This window comes from Calonectris borealis, chromosome Z (assembly GCF_964195595.1).
Source record: "Calonectris borealis chromosome Z, bCalBor7.hap1.2, whole genome shotgun sequence".
In the NCBI taxonomy this organism is placed as follows: Eukaryota; Metazoa; Chordata; class Aves; order Procellariiformes; family Procellariidae; genus Calonectris; species Calonectris borealis.
The window spans coordinates 49642707-49660625 of NC_134352.1; the positions used below are offsets into that span (position 1 = coordinate 49642707).

General features: G+C 38.7%; 1 protein-coding gene across 4 annotated transcripts in view; it reads right to left on the reverse strand.

The window, feature by feature from the left end:
• DENND4C (DENN domain containing 4C) overlaps window positions 1-17919 on the reverse strand; it is a 74967-nt gene that overhangs the window by 12626 nt on the left and 44422 nt on the right. Inside the window, exons 15-27 of one of the 4 annotated variants that reach the window (XM_075136246.1) lie at window positions 17786-17916; window positions 16801-16933; window positions 16115-16321; window positions 15311-15439; window positions 14415-14559; window positions 14040-14087; window positions 11575-11700; window positions 10629-10763; window positions 8289-9436; window positions 6501-6681; window positions 4726-4835; window positions 1694-1869; window positions 476-658 (exon numbers count right to left, since the gene is read on the reverse strand). In XM_075136246.1, coding sequence (XP_074992347.1) covers window positions 476-658; window positions 1694-1869; window positions 4726-4835; window positions 6501-6681; window positions 8289-9436; window positions 10629-10763; window positions 11575-11700; window positions 14040-14087; window positions 14415-14559; window positions 15311-15439; window positions 16115-16321; window positions 16801-16933; window positions 17786-17916 — 2852 coding nt within the window. Of the gene's footprint in view, window positions 1-475; window positions 659-1693; window positions 1870-4725; window positions 4836-6500; window positions 6682-8284; window positions 9437-10628; window positions 10764-11574; window positions 11701-13940; window positions 14088-14414; window positions 14560-15310; window positions 15440-16114; window positions 16322-16800; window positions 16934-17785; window positions 17917-17919 lie in introns of all 4 variants that reach the window. The other 3 variants (XM_075136244.1, XM_075136245.1, XM_075136247.1) reach the window with 3 other exon arrangements.

A 17919-nucleotide genomic window follows, 5' to 3' on the forward strand; every position in this document is an offset into this window, starting at 1 on the left:
CTCATAGAACGTATGCTCAGTACAAGTGTTGAGCGCTCTGAGAGCTTTCTCTCAAAAAGGTGTTCCAGCAAACAGACTTATTTTTCCCCGTAATGCAATGTCCGTCTTGTTAAATTCTAAACACAAGGAAAGGAGAAGTAATGCTTAAATTTCTGTGTGTCTTTAAAAGGTGAGTGTGTTCCAACAATACTGAGTAGAAGTTTTACCTACTACTCTATAGCGGATGGACTTGAAGATTTATTTCTATAGTTGTATCTCCAAAACCCACTCATTTAGTGGAACCAGCTTACTTCAAATTGATAAAAGCACTCTTAAAACATGTAAAAAGAATGACAGGAAACAGATGATCGTCAAGTTACAATTGTACTTCTCCACCATATTTGGTACATAAGCCAACCTTCACTTTAGAAGTAGAGGAGAGATACTGGAAGTGTTGATACATTTCTGACAGAAGTAACAACGCTGTTTTACCTACCTCTGCTCAGCTGCAGAGCTACTTTCTTCAGCTATGGTGTGGCTGGACTGTGGGTGATCTGAAAAACTGATCAAGTCAGCAACAGCTGGACTGGACAACAGTTTCTGCTCCAGGGAATCCATGGTTAATGGAAGGGTACCACTCTGTAAACTATCTCCTGAGGTACTTTGCTTCAGGAAAAAGCTAAGTTACAACATGAATGGGAGGGGAGAGAAATACAAAGGTTAAGATGTAAGCATAAAGTCATTTAAAAAGTTATTATTTTCTAAATTTACTTTCAAAAAGTAGCAAAAATAAGGAAACACAACATTAAAAAGCTTGACGACAGGACACAAACTTCATCCTACTCTCTCCACTGTAACTTATACAGGCAGAGTAAACGAACACATACAGAGATTTGATCTGCAAATTAAGAAATCCTGTGCTGGATGCAAGTCATTACAAGTGACCTTAGTTTGTCATATTGATATATTGTTGCCCAATCAGCAACCATATATCAATAGCTGACACATCACTGAAAATGGTTGTTATTGTAATGTGACATTACAGACTAGAAGACCATACACCATTATAGGCTCAAGATAACAGGAATGTGTCTTGCTTTGCTAAGGTTTTTTAAGTACACACTCTACAGTTTCAGCATCAAAGAACACTAATGGCAGCTCTGCTTCACAGCAATAACCACTACAGTGAGAATCCATTTTAAATTACCTTAAAGTAAGTTCCAGCCTTCACAGTGCAATTGAAAGAGGTAAAAATAGTAAGTGGAGAAGCTTAAACTGGAGAACTACTGGAGAAACAATAAGCTGGAGCATCTGTTACTAAAAGCTGTTAGTAAATTTAATTTGGGAGAAGTTCTTTGCTGACAGATGTAAAAACTGTGTCATATGCTTTTAAAAAGTTCGTGACCCATTAGCTTTGTTTTAAAACCTAAACAAAATGAAAACAGACTTATACCTTCTGTACAGTTATGCTTACAAAGAAAATAAGAAAAAAAAAAGTGGTAAAAACAGCTTTTTGGCTGTTTTACAATGAAACTCAATAGTTTACATGACTTATAATTTCCTTTAGTGCAATCATGACCGTCGAACAGGCAGTGACATTCTTGCAAACATCTAGACAAAAATACTGGGAGATATAACTAAGATTCTTTTGTGAAAAAATTTAACCACGTACAAGTGCAAAGGCAGAAAGAGTGTATTTATAAAACCCACTAACCTTGCAGAGCCACGTAGGTCTTTAAATTCAACATTAAGTAAAGGTAGGAAGGTACTTTTACAGAAAGGACAGGTAGTGTTCAAGTTTGAATCATCTGCTGTCCATCCAGCCATAATTTCTTCATCATAAACCAGAGCACCACAAGCTCTACATTGAGAGCAGCTCGACATCAATACCTAGAACAGCAAAGAATTAATATTATCAGTCCTGTTTCAGATTCTTTTATAATTGGCTTTATATAGGCTTAGTATCAATAGGAGTTTAACAGTATCAGAATGCCAGTTGGGAGGCATGAGTTCATCACTACTTACTTACCATACTCAGAGTTATCTTGTCCACATAACTTTTACCTATGAAATGCAAATACTAATAATTTATTTTTGTTAGGTATTTTGAGACCTGGAAGAAGCATTACCCTGAAATGCTACTAATTTAGCATTTGCAATTGCTCGCTCCTGTGAAGCCTTCAATATATACGAATTGTTTGGAATTGTATAAGTAAATGCATGTCTACTTTTCCAAAAAAAAAAACCCCAAAACAAAAAACAAACACTAACCCACAACAACCAAACACAAAAGAAATCTTTATAGTGCTGTGGTGGGTTGACCTTGGCTGGATGCCAGGTGCCCACCACGCTGCTCTATCACTCCTCCTCGACTGGACAGGGGGAGAAAAATATGACAAAAAGCTCATTGGTCAAGATAAGGACAGGGAGATCGCTCAGCAGTTACCGTCGCAGGCAGAACAGACTCGACTAGGGGAAATAAATTTAATTTTTTGCCAATCAAAAGTTGAGAAATAAAAACCAAGTCCTAAAACACCTTCCCCCCACCCGTCCCTTCTTCCCAGGCTCAACTTCACTCCCAACTTCTCTACCTCCTTTCCCCGAGCGGCGCAGGGGGACAGGGAATGGGGGTTGCGGTCAGTTCATCACACGTTGTTTCTGCTGCTCCTTCCTCCTCACTCTCTTCCCCTGCTTCAGCGTGGGGTCCCACCCACAGAAGACAGTTCTCCATGAACTTCTCCAATGTGGGTCCTTCCCACAGGCTGCAGTTCTTCACAAACTGCTCCAGCGTGGGTCCTTTTCACGTGTCCTTTCCACGGGGTGCAGTCCTTCAGAAACAGCCTGCTCCAGCATGGGCTCCCCTGGGGTCACAAGTCCTGCCAGAAAATCTGCTCCAACACGTGCTCCTCTTCATGGGGTCACAGGTCCTGCCAGGAGCCTGCTCCAGCATGGGCTCCTCTCCACAGGGTCACAGCTTTCTTCGGGAGCATCCACCTGCTCCGGCGTGGGCTGCAGGTGGATATCTGCTCCACTGTTAACTTCCAAAGGCTGCAGGGGGACAGCCTGCCTCACCGTGGTCTTCACCACGGGATGCAAAGGAGTCTCTGCTCTGGCACCTGGAGCACCTCCTCCCCTCCTTCTCCACTGACCTGGGTGTCTGCAGGGCTGTTTCTCTCACACATTCTCACTCCTCTTCCCCAGCTGCTGTTGTGCAGCAGTTTTTTCCCCTCTTCTTACATACGTTATCACAGAGGCGCTACCACCACTGAACGGCTCAGCCTTTGCCAGCAGCGGGTCCGTCTTGGAGCCGGCTGGAACTGGCTCTATCAGACATGGGGGAAGCTTCTATAGCATCTTCTCACAGAAGGCACCCTTGTAGCCTCCCTCCTACCAAAACCTTGCCACGCAAACTCAATACAAGTGGAAAAATCAGAAAGTTGTTTTTCACCTAATAAAAGTCTCATCACTAAACTAGATTGAGAACTTGAGAAAAGATGATAAAAAATAATTTTGTACTAGCTGAAGAGTGGTCTATAATCCTTATTTTTTAGGCTTCCTCTTACTTCATTGTTTCATTCTCACAGGAAACAAAATCAAAAAACCACCACCAAACACAGCATATAATATATTTTAGATCTAATATATTTTAGATATTGGCCCAACAGCAACCTTTTTCTTTTACTATGCCCCTTATATAATGCAGTGCAGAAGCTGACAACCTAGATCTCCAGAAGCTCAAACATAAAAGAAAATTACAAAATAACACTGCAGCTGAAAGAAAAGCGACCAAGGCAAACACAGTGACCATTGCCTACATATCTGAAGTCTGAAAGCATCTACAAGCGATAACTGAGACAAAGAGGCATACTAAATCATTATCGTGTTAGGTTTCGCTGGGATAGAGTTAGCTTTCTTCACAGCAGTCTTTATGGTGCTGTGTTTTAGGCTGGTGACTAACTCCATGTTGATAACACACTGATGTTTTAGCTACGGCTGAACAGTGCCTTACCCTTCATCACGGCCTTTTCTTTCTCATTCTGTCCCCAACCCAGCAAGGAGGCTGGGAGGGGACACAGCCAGGACAGCTGACCTCAGCTGACCAAAGAGATACTATATAATGTCATGATCAGCTATAAAACTGGATGGGGGGGCGGGGGGCAGTTTTTCCAAGGTAGCTGTTGCTTGGGGTGTCATGGTGCTGACTGATTGCCTTTGCATCACTTTTTTTCGTTGTCCCTCCTCCTGGTTTGGTTTTTTTTTTTTCTCAATTCACTTATTAATTTGTCTTTATCTCAACCCTCAAGATTTTTTCCTCGCTTCTGCCCTTCCAATTCTCTCCCTCATGCTGATGAGGGGGGAGTAAGCAAGTGCCTGGGTGTGGGCTTAGCTGCTGGATGTGGTCAACCCACCACAATTATTTAGTAACAACCCGTAATTTTCATAAAGGGAAAAAATCACCAAAAAATGCTTGAAATGCTGTCTAATTTATGTCTCACTTTAAGTTTTGACCCTTCCCTCAATTGTCACTTCTCTCTATATATGAAAGATACATAAAAGCATTTAACACACTTTTCTTTTTTAAAGCTGCTGTCACACCCTGGGCTAAAAATATCAAGCATCTTTCCAGTAGAAACATGGAAAAAGATTGTTTTGAAAAATCCAACCACAAGCCAACTAAACAAGTAATTAATGCATACAGTAATTTTGAATAATTATATCTTTCATCTAGGAGTTTATTAATCTTACCTCCATTGCATAGTTCTGGAAAATGCTGGATAAACTAGTATTATGTGAAGAGCTGTGCTCCGACTTCTCAGAATCTAGAACTTTCATACTTCTTGGGAATGAAACTTCACCTGTACAGAAAGAGTAGTTTGGATGTTTTATTCAAGGAAAGAGAAATGAATCCATTCCCAAAGAAAATAATTTCTATTCGACCAAGACAGAAAATTGTACCAGAAGATCTCCAAATATATGTAGCTCTGTAACTTCACTGATATTATAATTAAAATATAGATAAATATCATTTTTGTGATTAAGATTTCAAAGTTATTTTTGTCTAACATATTATATCACAGACTGGTAAAAGAAAAAAAGCATCAGTGAATAAAATCTGAAAATACAAAGAAAGAATAAAGAATGGCAAAGAGCAGTAAGATTGCTCGATATATATACTCTAAGAAGTTGTTCAAGATTTCCTGAATGATATATCCATATGTAAATAGCAAACAGAAGGATAGCACCAGGCAAGACATGTGATAACAAATATGCCATTACTGTGCTTAAGTTTTCCCTGGCTAACATTGCAGGAAAACAAATAATCTTTCTTTGGTGAGACTGGGTTTTAGGGTTATGAGCTTTGCCCGGGAGAAAGGGAAAAGGAGTTGGAATATATTTACCAGAAGGAAATGGTTGGAATCAATTTTAGGAAGCAAAACTATCAGCATTACCTCCTCTGACAAGCCCAGTCAAACTTTCCTATTCAAAAAATCATTACCAGAGTCCCCTCATCATAAAGAGGGCTCCTCTGCTTCTTCAGCTAAAGTTTATGTTTGTGAACAAATTTTACATATCCTGCTGATGGCTGCCACTCTTTATAGTTAGTTCTTATAACCCTCCTAACTAACTGGAACTAGAAGATCTCGTCAAGATTTTGCTAGACAGGGCCAGCTTATGTCCAGTCCACAAGATAGTTCTTCCTCTCTTGATGCAGATGGCTTTATGATGTTCACATCATTAAAGTACTGGAAAGAGAGCTAACCCAAACCCCCAGCTGGTTCAGCCACACATCTTTTTCTCAAAATAAGAATAAAATCTAATTGAATCAAATCTGAACTGAAAATGATTAGATTTACTTCATCCAGTTTTAGAACTGGGGGTGGGGTGGGGTGGGGGAAAGGACAATTTAGCAATAGGCATGTATTCATCAATTAATTACCTTCACAAGTTCAAATCAAGTGTGCATCCAATACCTCCTATTCCACCGTAAAACAGATGCATTTTTTGTGTGTGTTGCTTTTTTTGTGGGCTTGGGGCTGTGGGGTTGATTTTGTTTGTTTGTTTTCAGGGTTTTGGTTTTCTTTCCCTCCCCTCAAAAGATCTGTCTCTGTTAGTTATGCAACTATTTGCAGTTCTTGAACACTGCTCTGCTCATCTGTATTGATATTTCAAGAACTTTCAGGGTATTATGACTTTACATGAATGAGGAGGTGTTCCTGGCTATAACTAGTTAGGAATCTTCCTATCACATACACAGAGGAAGTATTTTTACAGTTAAATCCCTGTATTTTGTATCAACTTTTTATACATTCAACAAAGAGAGAAGCATTAGCTATTTGCTACTGCAAGAGAAGAGTATAGAATGGAAATACAAATTTGCTTGTACTTATCTTAAGGGCTTGAAATAATTTCACATTATCATAGCTTCCACTGTTATGAACGATTTCACATGTAGTAGTTTTCCCTGTTTGTTGTATTATAAACAAGTTATGAGGGGGAAACAAAAAAAACCCGCATCTCACCTGCACTGTAATGCTGTCTTCCTGCATCTCCACTACTACTGCTACTGCCAAGACTAGTAGTGCTTTCTGCAAGCTCATTCGTAATTAGCCCTGGGACTCCAGTTCTTGATGACAGATTATCTCCTAAAATACTATCTTCAAAACCAGCAGGGAAGTTAAAGTCTGGTCGACTGTTTTCTTCCTTTAATAGAAGCAGAAAATTAGCATTTTTGAGTACTTCCAGATCCATTATTTGACTTCCATCTTTATCCTAATAAATAAATAAAGTAGCAGATTAAGACAAAATCCTGATGTAAAAAATCTATTAGATGTAAGATAAACCTATGCAACCCCAAAAAGAGCAGATATTGGACAAACCAGAAGGATATTGAAAAAATTAAAGGCTTTAGCAATCAAAATACTTAGCTGAGAATCAAACTGAGTGACAGAGCGACAGGGATATAATTCTTCATTTCAGGAGAAACAGGAAAAACGATGCAGAAATTGCGATTTCGCAGACATTACACAAAATGAAGGAATTATCAGAAAAAACGTCCAAGTTAAAGTCATATTTTCAGAATTGAAGACAGGAATAAAACATACCAGCTGAAATGATGCAGCAATAATACAGTCACTAAGACACATGATGTAATAAAGTATAATAATTAGGATATTAAAAAAGGGAAGTTGCAGAAATAAAAGAGGAGAGGAAGGAAAGATCCTTGAGGGAAATTAAAATAAGTCACATTAAGGGGATTATGATGTGCCATTAAACAAAATTCTACAGAATAGGTCAGTATAATAGAAAGGCACACAGGAAAACCTAGGTCACAGGAAAAAAACTCAGGGAAAAAAGCAAACCACTGAATTTTCATTGTCACAGGCAAAATCTGGTTAAAAAAAAATTAAGAAAAACATTTTTTTTTTTATTTAATAGAAAGGACCGTATTAGTAACATCAGTTAAATTTGTTTCACATAGAAATAAAGCCAGACACCTTTTCCCATCTTTTATGGAGGTTGGGGAAAGGAGGGAGAATTTGAAAAAGGAAACAAGAAGCTATCTTAACAGCCTGAAGAGGGGAAACAAAAGATCCTTAAAGCCAAATACCAGATCAAGGGGTTAACTGGATCAAGCAGAGGCTTTTCTAAGAGAGAAAACTATGCTTGGAGGCACAATAACAAGACATATATAGAAAGGAGGAAGTTATAATATTCATCTCTCCATCTCCTCTTTCATTTGTGTCATTATACTCTGAAATGTTTTACTCCGAAAAAGACTTTGTTAATCAAGTGTGCTCACACAAGAACTATAACATTTAGCTTCCAAATTCCTGATGAGTGAATTTACTAGATCTCAGGCTGTCCTTTACTACTTTCAACTTTAATCCTCACCAACCTGACTTCTTAGGTTTGTGATTTGTTTTCACAACCTTTTCTTAATTTTTTTAAAAGTAAGATGTATGATATCATTTAAGATGACATACTTTTGTTCTTACTAGGGCTTCTTGGTGAAGTTTCTTTACATATAAATAAAAAGATAAATAGATAAATAAATAAATGGGGGGGAATGTTGAGAACAAAAAGCCAAAGTTTAAGTTTACTGCATCAAGAGCATTTAATTTGCTTTTGTCTGAAAAGTGTTTTCTTAATGACAGAGGAAAACTCCACTGTACATAAGATACAATTTTTATTAGCTATTTAAAGTCAATACTTAAGAAAAAACACCATCTCGGGAAGCAATCTTCTGGACACAGAAGTTACCCCTCTAACTTGGTCTCCCCAAATTTTTCATATTGAAAAACACTTGCCTCCTCATCTGAGTAATTATATGCTGAAGTTACAACTCCCCACATCTTACTGGCCACATTGGCAGCCTGCTTCATGCCTGATTTCAGAACATCCATTTTTGGTCCAGACAGTATATTGTCTAACTTCAGATTGGATAAAGTTGTTACGACAGATCCTAATGAGCCATGTGGAGAAGAACGACCCAGCCCTGTCAAAGATGAAGACCGCTCCTTTTGAACTCGCGGATGGGTTTGTTGCTTTGGTCGTCCAGTGAATGTTTTGGATCTGGAGACAGAAGGACTTCTCCGGTTTTCATAAGACTTGGGGGATGGCAGGATGGGATCCAAAGGCAGGCTTGACCTCCTTTCTTGGGAATGACCAAGTGTACCAGAGGCTTCTGCCTCCCTGTCTGGCTTGTGCAGTTCCATGCTAGGAAACTTACTGCCCAATGGGTTCTTCAGATTCATATAGCTCTCTATTTCGTCTGCCAAATTACGTGCTGCAACGGGCGACACCAATTTTTCCTCAGGTTCTGGATGCCTTGGTTGTGCGCCGTCAGTAGCCAGCAAAGATAAAGGGTCCAAGCCTACTTCAACATCTTCCCTCTCAATAGGCTTAACCACTCCATAAAAGCTATTCCTTTTAGCAGTTGCATCTTTGGATTCTGGTTTCTGGTTTTTGGACTCAGCTGACTGTTCAAGGTTCATGTCTTCCACTGTGGTCATGTTTTCATCTCTTCCATTTTCAAGATGCTCCTGACCTTCCCCAGGTTCTTCCAGCACTGGTGAAGACCTATGCTCCAATTCCCAATCACTCTCAGTCACACAACTCCAAGTGCCACTTATGCCAGAAAACTGCTGGTCAATGATATTTTCAAAGCTGTGGGATTTATTCATATGACAGGGTGAAGTTTTGGCCCCAGATAAAGCTGCTGTTAGGATCTTGGCATCTGCTCCCATCATTATTGCTATTTCTTTAGAATGCAAGTCCAAGCTGCCTTTTTTCAGCAGCATTCCTGCTCTGCTTTCACTGCTGAAACTGCAGCTTCTCTCTGAAAACAGTTTCTGCCTCTTCTGTCCTTTTTCACTTGTTTTCTTAGGAGAAACATCACCAAAGACTACATCTTCAACTGAATCCTGAGTTATGAACAGTGGGCTAGAACCAGTTTCTAAAAGAGAAAAGGCATTAATATGGTATCCATAGCCACCAAAAATGTTTATTTCCTGAAATCATGTGAAACTTCCTTATCTCCTTACCGGTGAGAAGACTGGGAGCACCACAATCTCAAGTTATCCATTAAACAGTTACACTAGTATTAACAAGTTATTTTACTGGCTGCAAAGGCATCCTGCAGGTCAAAAGTCATCTACTCTTTGACTCCTTGAAGTCAAAGCCTTGTATAGCTTCTACCTCCTTTCCCTGTGCCAACACGCAGCAAAGAGTAGGTACTACATCCATGAACTAAAGGAAAGTATAATTATAAGTAAAGATTGCTCTATTTTTTTTCCAGAGCTATATTCACAGATTTATACATTGAAATCCATAGTTTATTCTGGTTCTGAAAAAAAACCCAAACAACTATCGTGTGTGTCTGCACAACAGAGAAGCATTATTTGGTTTATGACACAGCCATATTTAGAAAAAGCTGATTAAATTTAGCATGTGAAAGATATAAACTAATCTTATAAGTATTCCCATTTCCTCAGGGGAATTGGGAATATTTATTGCCTAGAAAACTGTGTTAGCTAAGCAAAAACCTTCACAAGTACGGAAACTCTACTATATTAGGAACCCAACAGAGGACCCGATGTACCATATCCGCTGGAGGATGTTTGAGTCTCACATCAGTGCTGCTTCTTGATTAGTCATCAGCTCTCATAATTGCCAGAAAGGTTCTGGGCAACTTCATGCCTGAGACTCAATTCTTTGCTATCAAGCTACACAGCAGCTGGACTACATTGCCTTAGGCAAGGACAGACACAAAGGCAGAAGAAAAATGAGCCCCAAGATTTAGCTTTTATATATCCATAAGTCTTCCTCGTCATTAAGCTGCAAGTTTAGGTGACAAAATCAAGAGTAGAGACCCTAATTCTCTTGGTTTGCTAGTACATTACTGAAACGCTGTCCGTGCAGGACAGGGAAAATCTTGATTTCAATCTACTCAACAGTAATTTTCAACCTTAGAATCCACAGATTCCTTCTAAGTCAGCTGCAAAGGATAATGGTGGAAAGCAAATGTGTGAGGTATCTGCACCTCGAATAGAAGTTTTGTTTCTTTTCATAGCATGAAAAAGATTGCAAAACACTATAGCACAACAAGATCAGGACTTTAGCAAGCTCTGTTTCACCCAGTGACTCACCACGACTGCTTTTTCTTCCACTGCTATCAAAAATGCCAGATGGAACTTTCACAATACTGTTACCCCAAGCAGGTAGGTCTGTTGGACTATGAGGTTCTATATTCAGCTTTTCATCAGATCTCTCAGTACAAACCTCTACGAGAAAGAGAATGTGAACTTTAGTTAATTTAACTAAATAATTTCATTTGCACTGTTATGGAAAATATAAACTCGATGTTCTCTTATATAATTACAACCTAAAGGATCAGTCCTACTAGGTACTGAGCACTTCCTGAAATAATATCCAGACAGATGACAGTACACAGTGTTATGCAGAGTGCTTATCTGTTCACAAGGTTAGAGCATTTTTTCAACTAACCAAAGTATTTTGGTATTTTTTCAACTAACCAAAGCAGAGCAGGAACAGCAGTTCTCAGATTTTCATGCAGGGCTACTTGTCTAATGACAAGTAGGGCTTTAGAAGCCCTAACTCACATTAAGGATTCTAGTAACACAGATATGAAACAGATTCAGTAATAAGAAAGACAAAATACAGAAAAAGTAAGGGCAAAATCTGGATAGAAGACAGGAGATGACCATATTTTCTACAGCTGGGAAGAGTCTATAGGAAATAGTAGTGCCTTTTATTAGGTCAACTGGTACAGCTAAAAAAATGGTCAAGTTTTCAAATATACAAATGAGAGGAACGGAATACAAAATACTGTGTGCCCCAGCCCTTGTCCAATTTTTCCATCTATATTAAATTAGTCTAATGAAAGACTACTTCTACCTGTATGTACTCCACTGCTATTATCTAGAGCACAGAAGTAGTCCACCAGATTTCATACAGTCATAGTTTGACCTTGGAAACATTACAAATTCAATACATTAAGTATTTGTGGTAGTCTAATGCATGAAGCAGATTTATTACAAAAATCCGTCATCAATGTAAATATGCATACTTAACCTCCTACTAGGTCTTCAGCTTTAGAAGAAATATCTTTCTCTACTTGTGTTTCAGTCGCCTGAAGACTATCCCCATCATCTCTTAAAAGTTCATCCTTGGATCCGTAGCCCTGGTCTGACTGACCACCTGTTTGAAGGAATACAAACACATGCCTCAGATTTGTTTTTCTTTCCTAAATTTGCTTTTCAATAAGAAAATAAAAGAACTGAAATTAATTTGTTTCATATTTTGTTTCGCCAGAAAAGTTCATAGAAGATCACCAAAATGCCTAATCTGTGCACAGATCTACTTGGTGATGGCGACAGCAGAGATAATTAGGCTATACAATCCAAATGTACTTTTCTAATTATTATATTAAATACAAGTTATTCTCCCAGGAACACTATAGTGACTAACTACTTTTAACGCACTGTATCTCCTTTCATACCTTTCCCTTCTCACTAGAATGAAATATTTCATTGCTGGGCAAGCTAACTTCTCAAATGCATCTACAAAAGAAATTTAGACAAGTGCAACAGTAACTGAGCAAGCGTCTAACAATGAATACATCCCTGAAAAGAACTGTACCATAAACTGTGCTACATCTTTGTGCTATAGTGCAAAGTATAAAATGTAATAGGAAAAAAGTAAAAATCTAACCATTTAAAAAAAAGTCTGTTCTTCCACTATACCAGTTAAACTTAACAGCTGTAACTCATTCTTAAAAAAACAAAAAAATAGTTTACAGCAGTCCAAGAAGTCTGCCATAAGAAACAAACCCAGAAAGACACTCTTTTGTTATTTTTATCTGAAGTGCTGCTGCATATGCAATAACACAAAAATACTATATGGGACATATCCCACAGCAACATGTTAAACAGGATTATTTATATGCCTTAGAGTACCTATTAGAATACATGACAGTATTTAAAAAGGTAAAAGTGTAAGTAAGTTACTGAGTGTGAAAGGTATTAGGAAGCTCCATAAAACTTGAGTGACAGACATAATTTATCTATAATATATATTACTGCTGTTTATTTTACCAACAAAGAGCAATCATGTAAAAAAGAATTAAATTTAAGAGTTTGAGCAGTCATCAATTATTACATTTGGCTACTATATTAAAAACCTTTTATATAGAAAAGTAAGTTCTGACATTCTTTGGTCCTTATTTTCTCTCTATCATCATCATTTCAATAATCTTAGTATCCCTCCTTTGCACAGAAGTGAAAACACCCTATCAATAAATGGGTGAATTACCTGCAGAAGTAACATTCAAGGGTAGAAATAATGCACACGTGCATCCAAGGCTTCACACCATATAAGTCTGCACCCCACACCGTGATAGCCAAGGACAAATGCGGCACCCAAGAGACAGCAAAGAGCAAAAAGCAGAGCAACAAAGAGCAGAGAGAAGGGAAGTTCAGTAATCTAGGCAGGCATATCAGATGAAGCACAGGAATCAGACTCAAAGTTCTCTTTACAGAAGGGCTCAAGATATTAAAAACATGAAGAGTGTGCAAGAACCATTTGTACACTAAGTTTTGAAGTACACACAGAAAGGAAGTTTAGTTGAGACTGTGCACAGGTAGGATGTAATCAGTACTAAAGGAGAGACGAAGAACCATGGATTTTGTCTTGCCACCTCAAGGGATTAACTTCCTGTGCACTCTTTTACTCCATTTTGTCTGGAAGAGTGCACAGCATGTTTAAGGCAGAGATTTTTCCAGCTTATCACTTGTCTTTTCATTCCCAGGGTGTCTCATAAAGACTGTATGACAAGGTTCTCATAATTTCTGTATTTATTTCCAAGTTTACCAACTACTATTAAGAAGCTTGAATATGGCTTTCAAAAGCACAGTTTACTATAAGCAAACATAACATACTAATTCCAGGAATGCTAATTAGGCCTTTCTGGATTACCATCAAGGAGCAACATTTTAGCTTCTAATCACGTCAGCAACTTTCACTCCTTTTCTTTAATACAGAGAAAGATTTTACTCACACAGACTATCATTTCTATGAATAAATGACAATATGCAAAAATTGAACACACTCATATGTCAGAGGCTTCATACCTTTTCTGAAATTTTCCGAAGATTAGCACAAAAAGCAAAGTTCATGAGACCACAGCAAGACATTTATTTTTAACATAACAGTACTTCTGCTACAGTTCACTCTAAACTAAAGAAGCAGCATGATCTGCAGTAAAGGAGTAATATTCAACAACAATGTATTTCTTTTTCTTTACATAGCTTAAGTCCATGCTTCATTCTCTACAGCCTCAAGAGGGGAAGGTGGTGGTTGTGGAGGGGAAATCAACAAGAGACTAGAAAATTTAGCCTTTTGGGGGACTGTTAGTAGTGAAACCCAGCAGAATCTAGTACCTGTGCTAGAGTGATTATCAATGGAATCAAGCCTGACTAAGTCACTGACGAAGAGAGTGTGCTCCCCACTGTTAGCATCATTAGAACTATCCACGCTACCATGGCTCACCATGTCCCCATCACTTCCACCTGTGGTACTCCGCAGAGCTAAAGACATGAACGAGAGCTGGTTAGTAAGAAAGGATTTAACTTTTCAGGTTTTTAAACAAATCTAACCTCTTCAGACATCAGTAAATACTTTTGCTTGCACATATAAAATAAGAATATGAAATTCTAGCAGCAGAATTCAGACAATTAATTCTTCAGTGTGTGAAAGACATTCTAGTTTCAAGCGTCAAGTTGGCAATTATCAATTTTTATATGCTTAAGGAAAGATTTTCCACTTGTAAAAGCCACAATGTTAGCTGCAATCCCTCAGAAAGCATGTCATGCTCTTGTTCAGCAAAAATAAATCCATTTCAGCTAACTTATTACCTGATATCACAGGTACTTGTGGGCTCTGCGTTGATTTCTTTAAGCACTGCCTAAATTGTGCTGTGCCACGAACAACATTTCGTACCTTTGTCCACAGGAATATGCCACTGCGGTTACTGCTAGGCCAAGGAGACTCTAAAACCGCCTACAGAGAGAGACATTGCAATAACAAAAACAGTAAGAAAGTTACACTAAGAAACACAATACAGCGAGAAGTTTTTCTTTCCGTTTCTTTCATTTCCTGTCAACCATGTGAAGAAGGAAAAATATTTGCGTTTTTATGAGCTGTTCCCTTTTATGAGCTGTTCCCTTTTATCCCAAAGCTCTGGATACAATAGCTGAGTAACAACAAACAATGGATAAGATTTTTTTAAGTAAACAAGGTGGGTTTTGTTCTTATTTATATACCTTGGTAGCAACAAAAGACCATAGCAGCACCTCTTTTCCTATTACTTTACACAGTTTACTTTATTAAGAAGATTCATCAGCATATTACAGGAATTTGGAATCAAGGAAAAGAGGGGGAGGCTACTTCAACTAGCCTAATTCCAGCCTTCATCCATCGTGGATCCCGCTACCTTAAAGGATACACCTAGGAACAGATGGTTTTGACATGGAAGGTTCCAAAACTTGGAAATGGAAACACTATAAATGTATATTTCCACAAAACTTTTGGTTAGCCAAACAGCATAGGAATGTAAACTTAACAGTGTAAAACTATACAGTGCAGATCCAGTGATCCATAAGCATGTCCAAAATGACAGCTTGCCCAACAGAATCAGCAAATCCAAGTGAAAAACTGTAAGAAACAATCTTCAAAACATACTACAGGACATGGGGAGTGACAACAGCAAGAGACACGTTTATCCAGTACCCCTTGTCAAGACTTCTCTTACCTTGTTGTAATAACCATAGGTGATGGCATTTGGCTGTATTCCAGCATTTTTCATTTCAAAGAGGACTCTCACAGCCTGGACAGGCTGACCCCACAGTCCACAGAGCTGCATTACAACTCTGTAGCAGACCTGACAAGATACAGAAATGCATAAAGGGACTGATGACAAGCATTTTGAAACAGCTTCAGCTCTTCCCTGCTTTCCAACTTTTACACATGTAAAAGGGAAAGCCATGTGAGAGCAACTACTCAGTACACAACACTCAACAGCCAGAAGAGGGAGCAAAAATTAAACAGGAAATCACACGAGCTGAAATAACATCAGCAGTCACATTGTTGAGAATGCTGGATTTTTTTCCACTTGGCTCTTCTGTTTGCGAAATAAAGGAGGGAAGGAAACACCCATGCAAAAAGCAGGATAACTTGCTGCTGTGCGCCTGTGGATACTACTGAAAGAATGGTCTGCTGCACACAAACCCATTATCCCTTCAGTTCAGTAAGCCTGCAAAGCATTAATTCAACATGCATTTAAAACATAGGCATATTCAAGAAGTTGAAAAAGTCTGCGAGAAGGCTAGCAACACCAAGTTGGAGTACTTAACGCAGCTGACACTACGCTGGTAATGAAAAATGAAATGAATTTCCAGTTGCCCTAGTTAAGCAATCTTTGAGATCATTTCAAGGTGGCTTTAAAACAGGTCAAACCGTCAGTATGCTTAACCTGGTGGTCGCAGTGAAACACACTGTATTTGCACCTTGTCTTCTATCCCATGTTTATGGTAACGTTTTTTTTATTCGCACTTGCCTCATCTAGTGGTTCCACATCAGTTTTCCTCATTTTAATTAGGACATCATATGCCTGCTGCAGTGCTTTGACCTTGGGATGTGCAACTCTGATGTAGGCTGGCAGACAAATAAACCATAGGCTGTAACTATGACTGAAGAGGCACTTAGCCCACTGCGGGGGGCTTACATAATACTTCTTGGCTAATTTATGGGCTGTTTTTATCTCCTGTAAGGGTGAAACAAAACAAAAAAGCAGACAAAAGGTGTAACATCCTGAACCTAGAAGCCATTACTAACTCAGATACTGGCTTCTTAAAAGTAAGCATTTAATAATAACGGACAAACATTCAACTGAAGCTCCCTTTTCACCACTTTCTTATTAAGGCTCTCTGCAAGCAAAAACTAGCATCAGAATTAATCCTCTTTTTTTTTCTTTCCCATTCAAGCATTAATTTTGATTTCCTTTTGTTTTATATTACAGTCCAAAGCTTCAAAACGGGTTTGACAATAAACTGTAATCTCAGATGCCAATTTGTATATTTGTTGCCTTCTGTTTCCTTCTTTGGCAAGTGTTGACTCTCAATAGCTACAAAGACCTAAACTCTAACAACATTAACTTATAGTATAAATAGGTAGTGGCAATTTTACCGAAAAACTTTATATCTCTCAGTGTTCACACAGTGATTAGAGTAAGACTCATCTGACCTGTTTTGTCCTCTTTGCCATGAGTGCTGGACTATTTGAAATGCTGCTTCCAGCTGGGTGTCTGCTGAAGGAGAGCTTGAGCTCCTGTGGCCTGTCAAAGAGCTTGAAATCTAGTCGTGGGAAGTTTTTATAGCTATATAAATGATTAAAAAAAACAGAAAAGAAAAAACCTTTTCACGTACCTGCTGATAGCAGGAAAGCCATACAAAGACAACTTGCGTGCAAAGAACTGACAAACAGGAGAATAAAGAACCAGGGGACAAAAAAAACAAGAAAAAAAAAGGGGGAAAAGATAGCAGGATCCTTTTAGTCTTATTCACAAAGATATCACAAGAAGATGCCTCGGACATAAGATCTCCATAGTCAATGGAAGCAAGAACCAGACTGCTATCCATACCATGAAGGTCAGGGAAGCACAGATGATGATTAACAAGGACAACAGCTGGAAACAGAACCTTTGTGACCTCCAAGAGAGACAGGAAGAAAAAAATCATACCCAGAGTGTCTGAAACTCCACACTTCCTGCACAGGGCTGAAAAACACTGAATGAAAGAAGTCTGAAAACTGCAGTGGGTGTTTTGTTCTTTTGGTTCATCAGCTGCAGATCAATAGTACTGGGCAGATCCATGACCCACCCCCTGTCATTCCAACTGTGAAACAAAGTGCACTGCAGTTGCTACAAAATACACATAAACGGCTCAAATAGGAAGACAGACACTGAACAGATGTAGAAAAGTATTACTATAAAGTTGGCAAGAAGTTACGGAAAAATTAAAACCAACATCCACATGCCCTCAAACATACACACACAAAAAACACTACCTTCTAGAGCTTCAGAAACTTACCAGAATCCAGGCAGTTTGTACCTTTTTAAAGATTCTTGTGAACATTCTACTAAGGCAAGTCTTGCACCAAGACGGAACACCTGCCCTGCTTAATGTCATAAGCATTCTAGTTTCACTACGTGTAGCTGTTTAACTTGTACCTGTATTTTGGCATTCGGTCCTGTCCATCATCAGCGGGAGGTTCTGGTGGCATTATGAACACTGTGTGTTCACTTTTTTGTGACTCATCAAGCTCAATCAACCGTGCATCTTCGACGGAATCTACATCAACCTG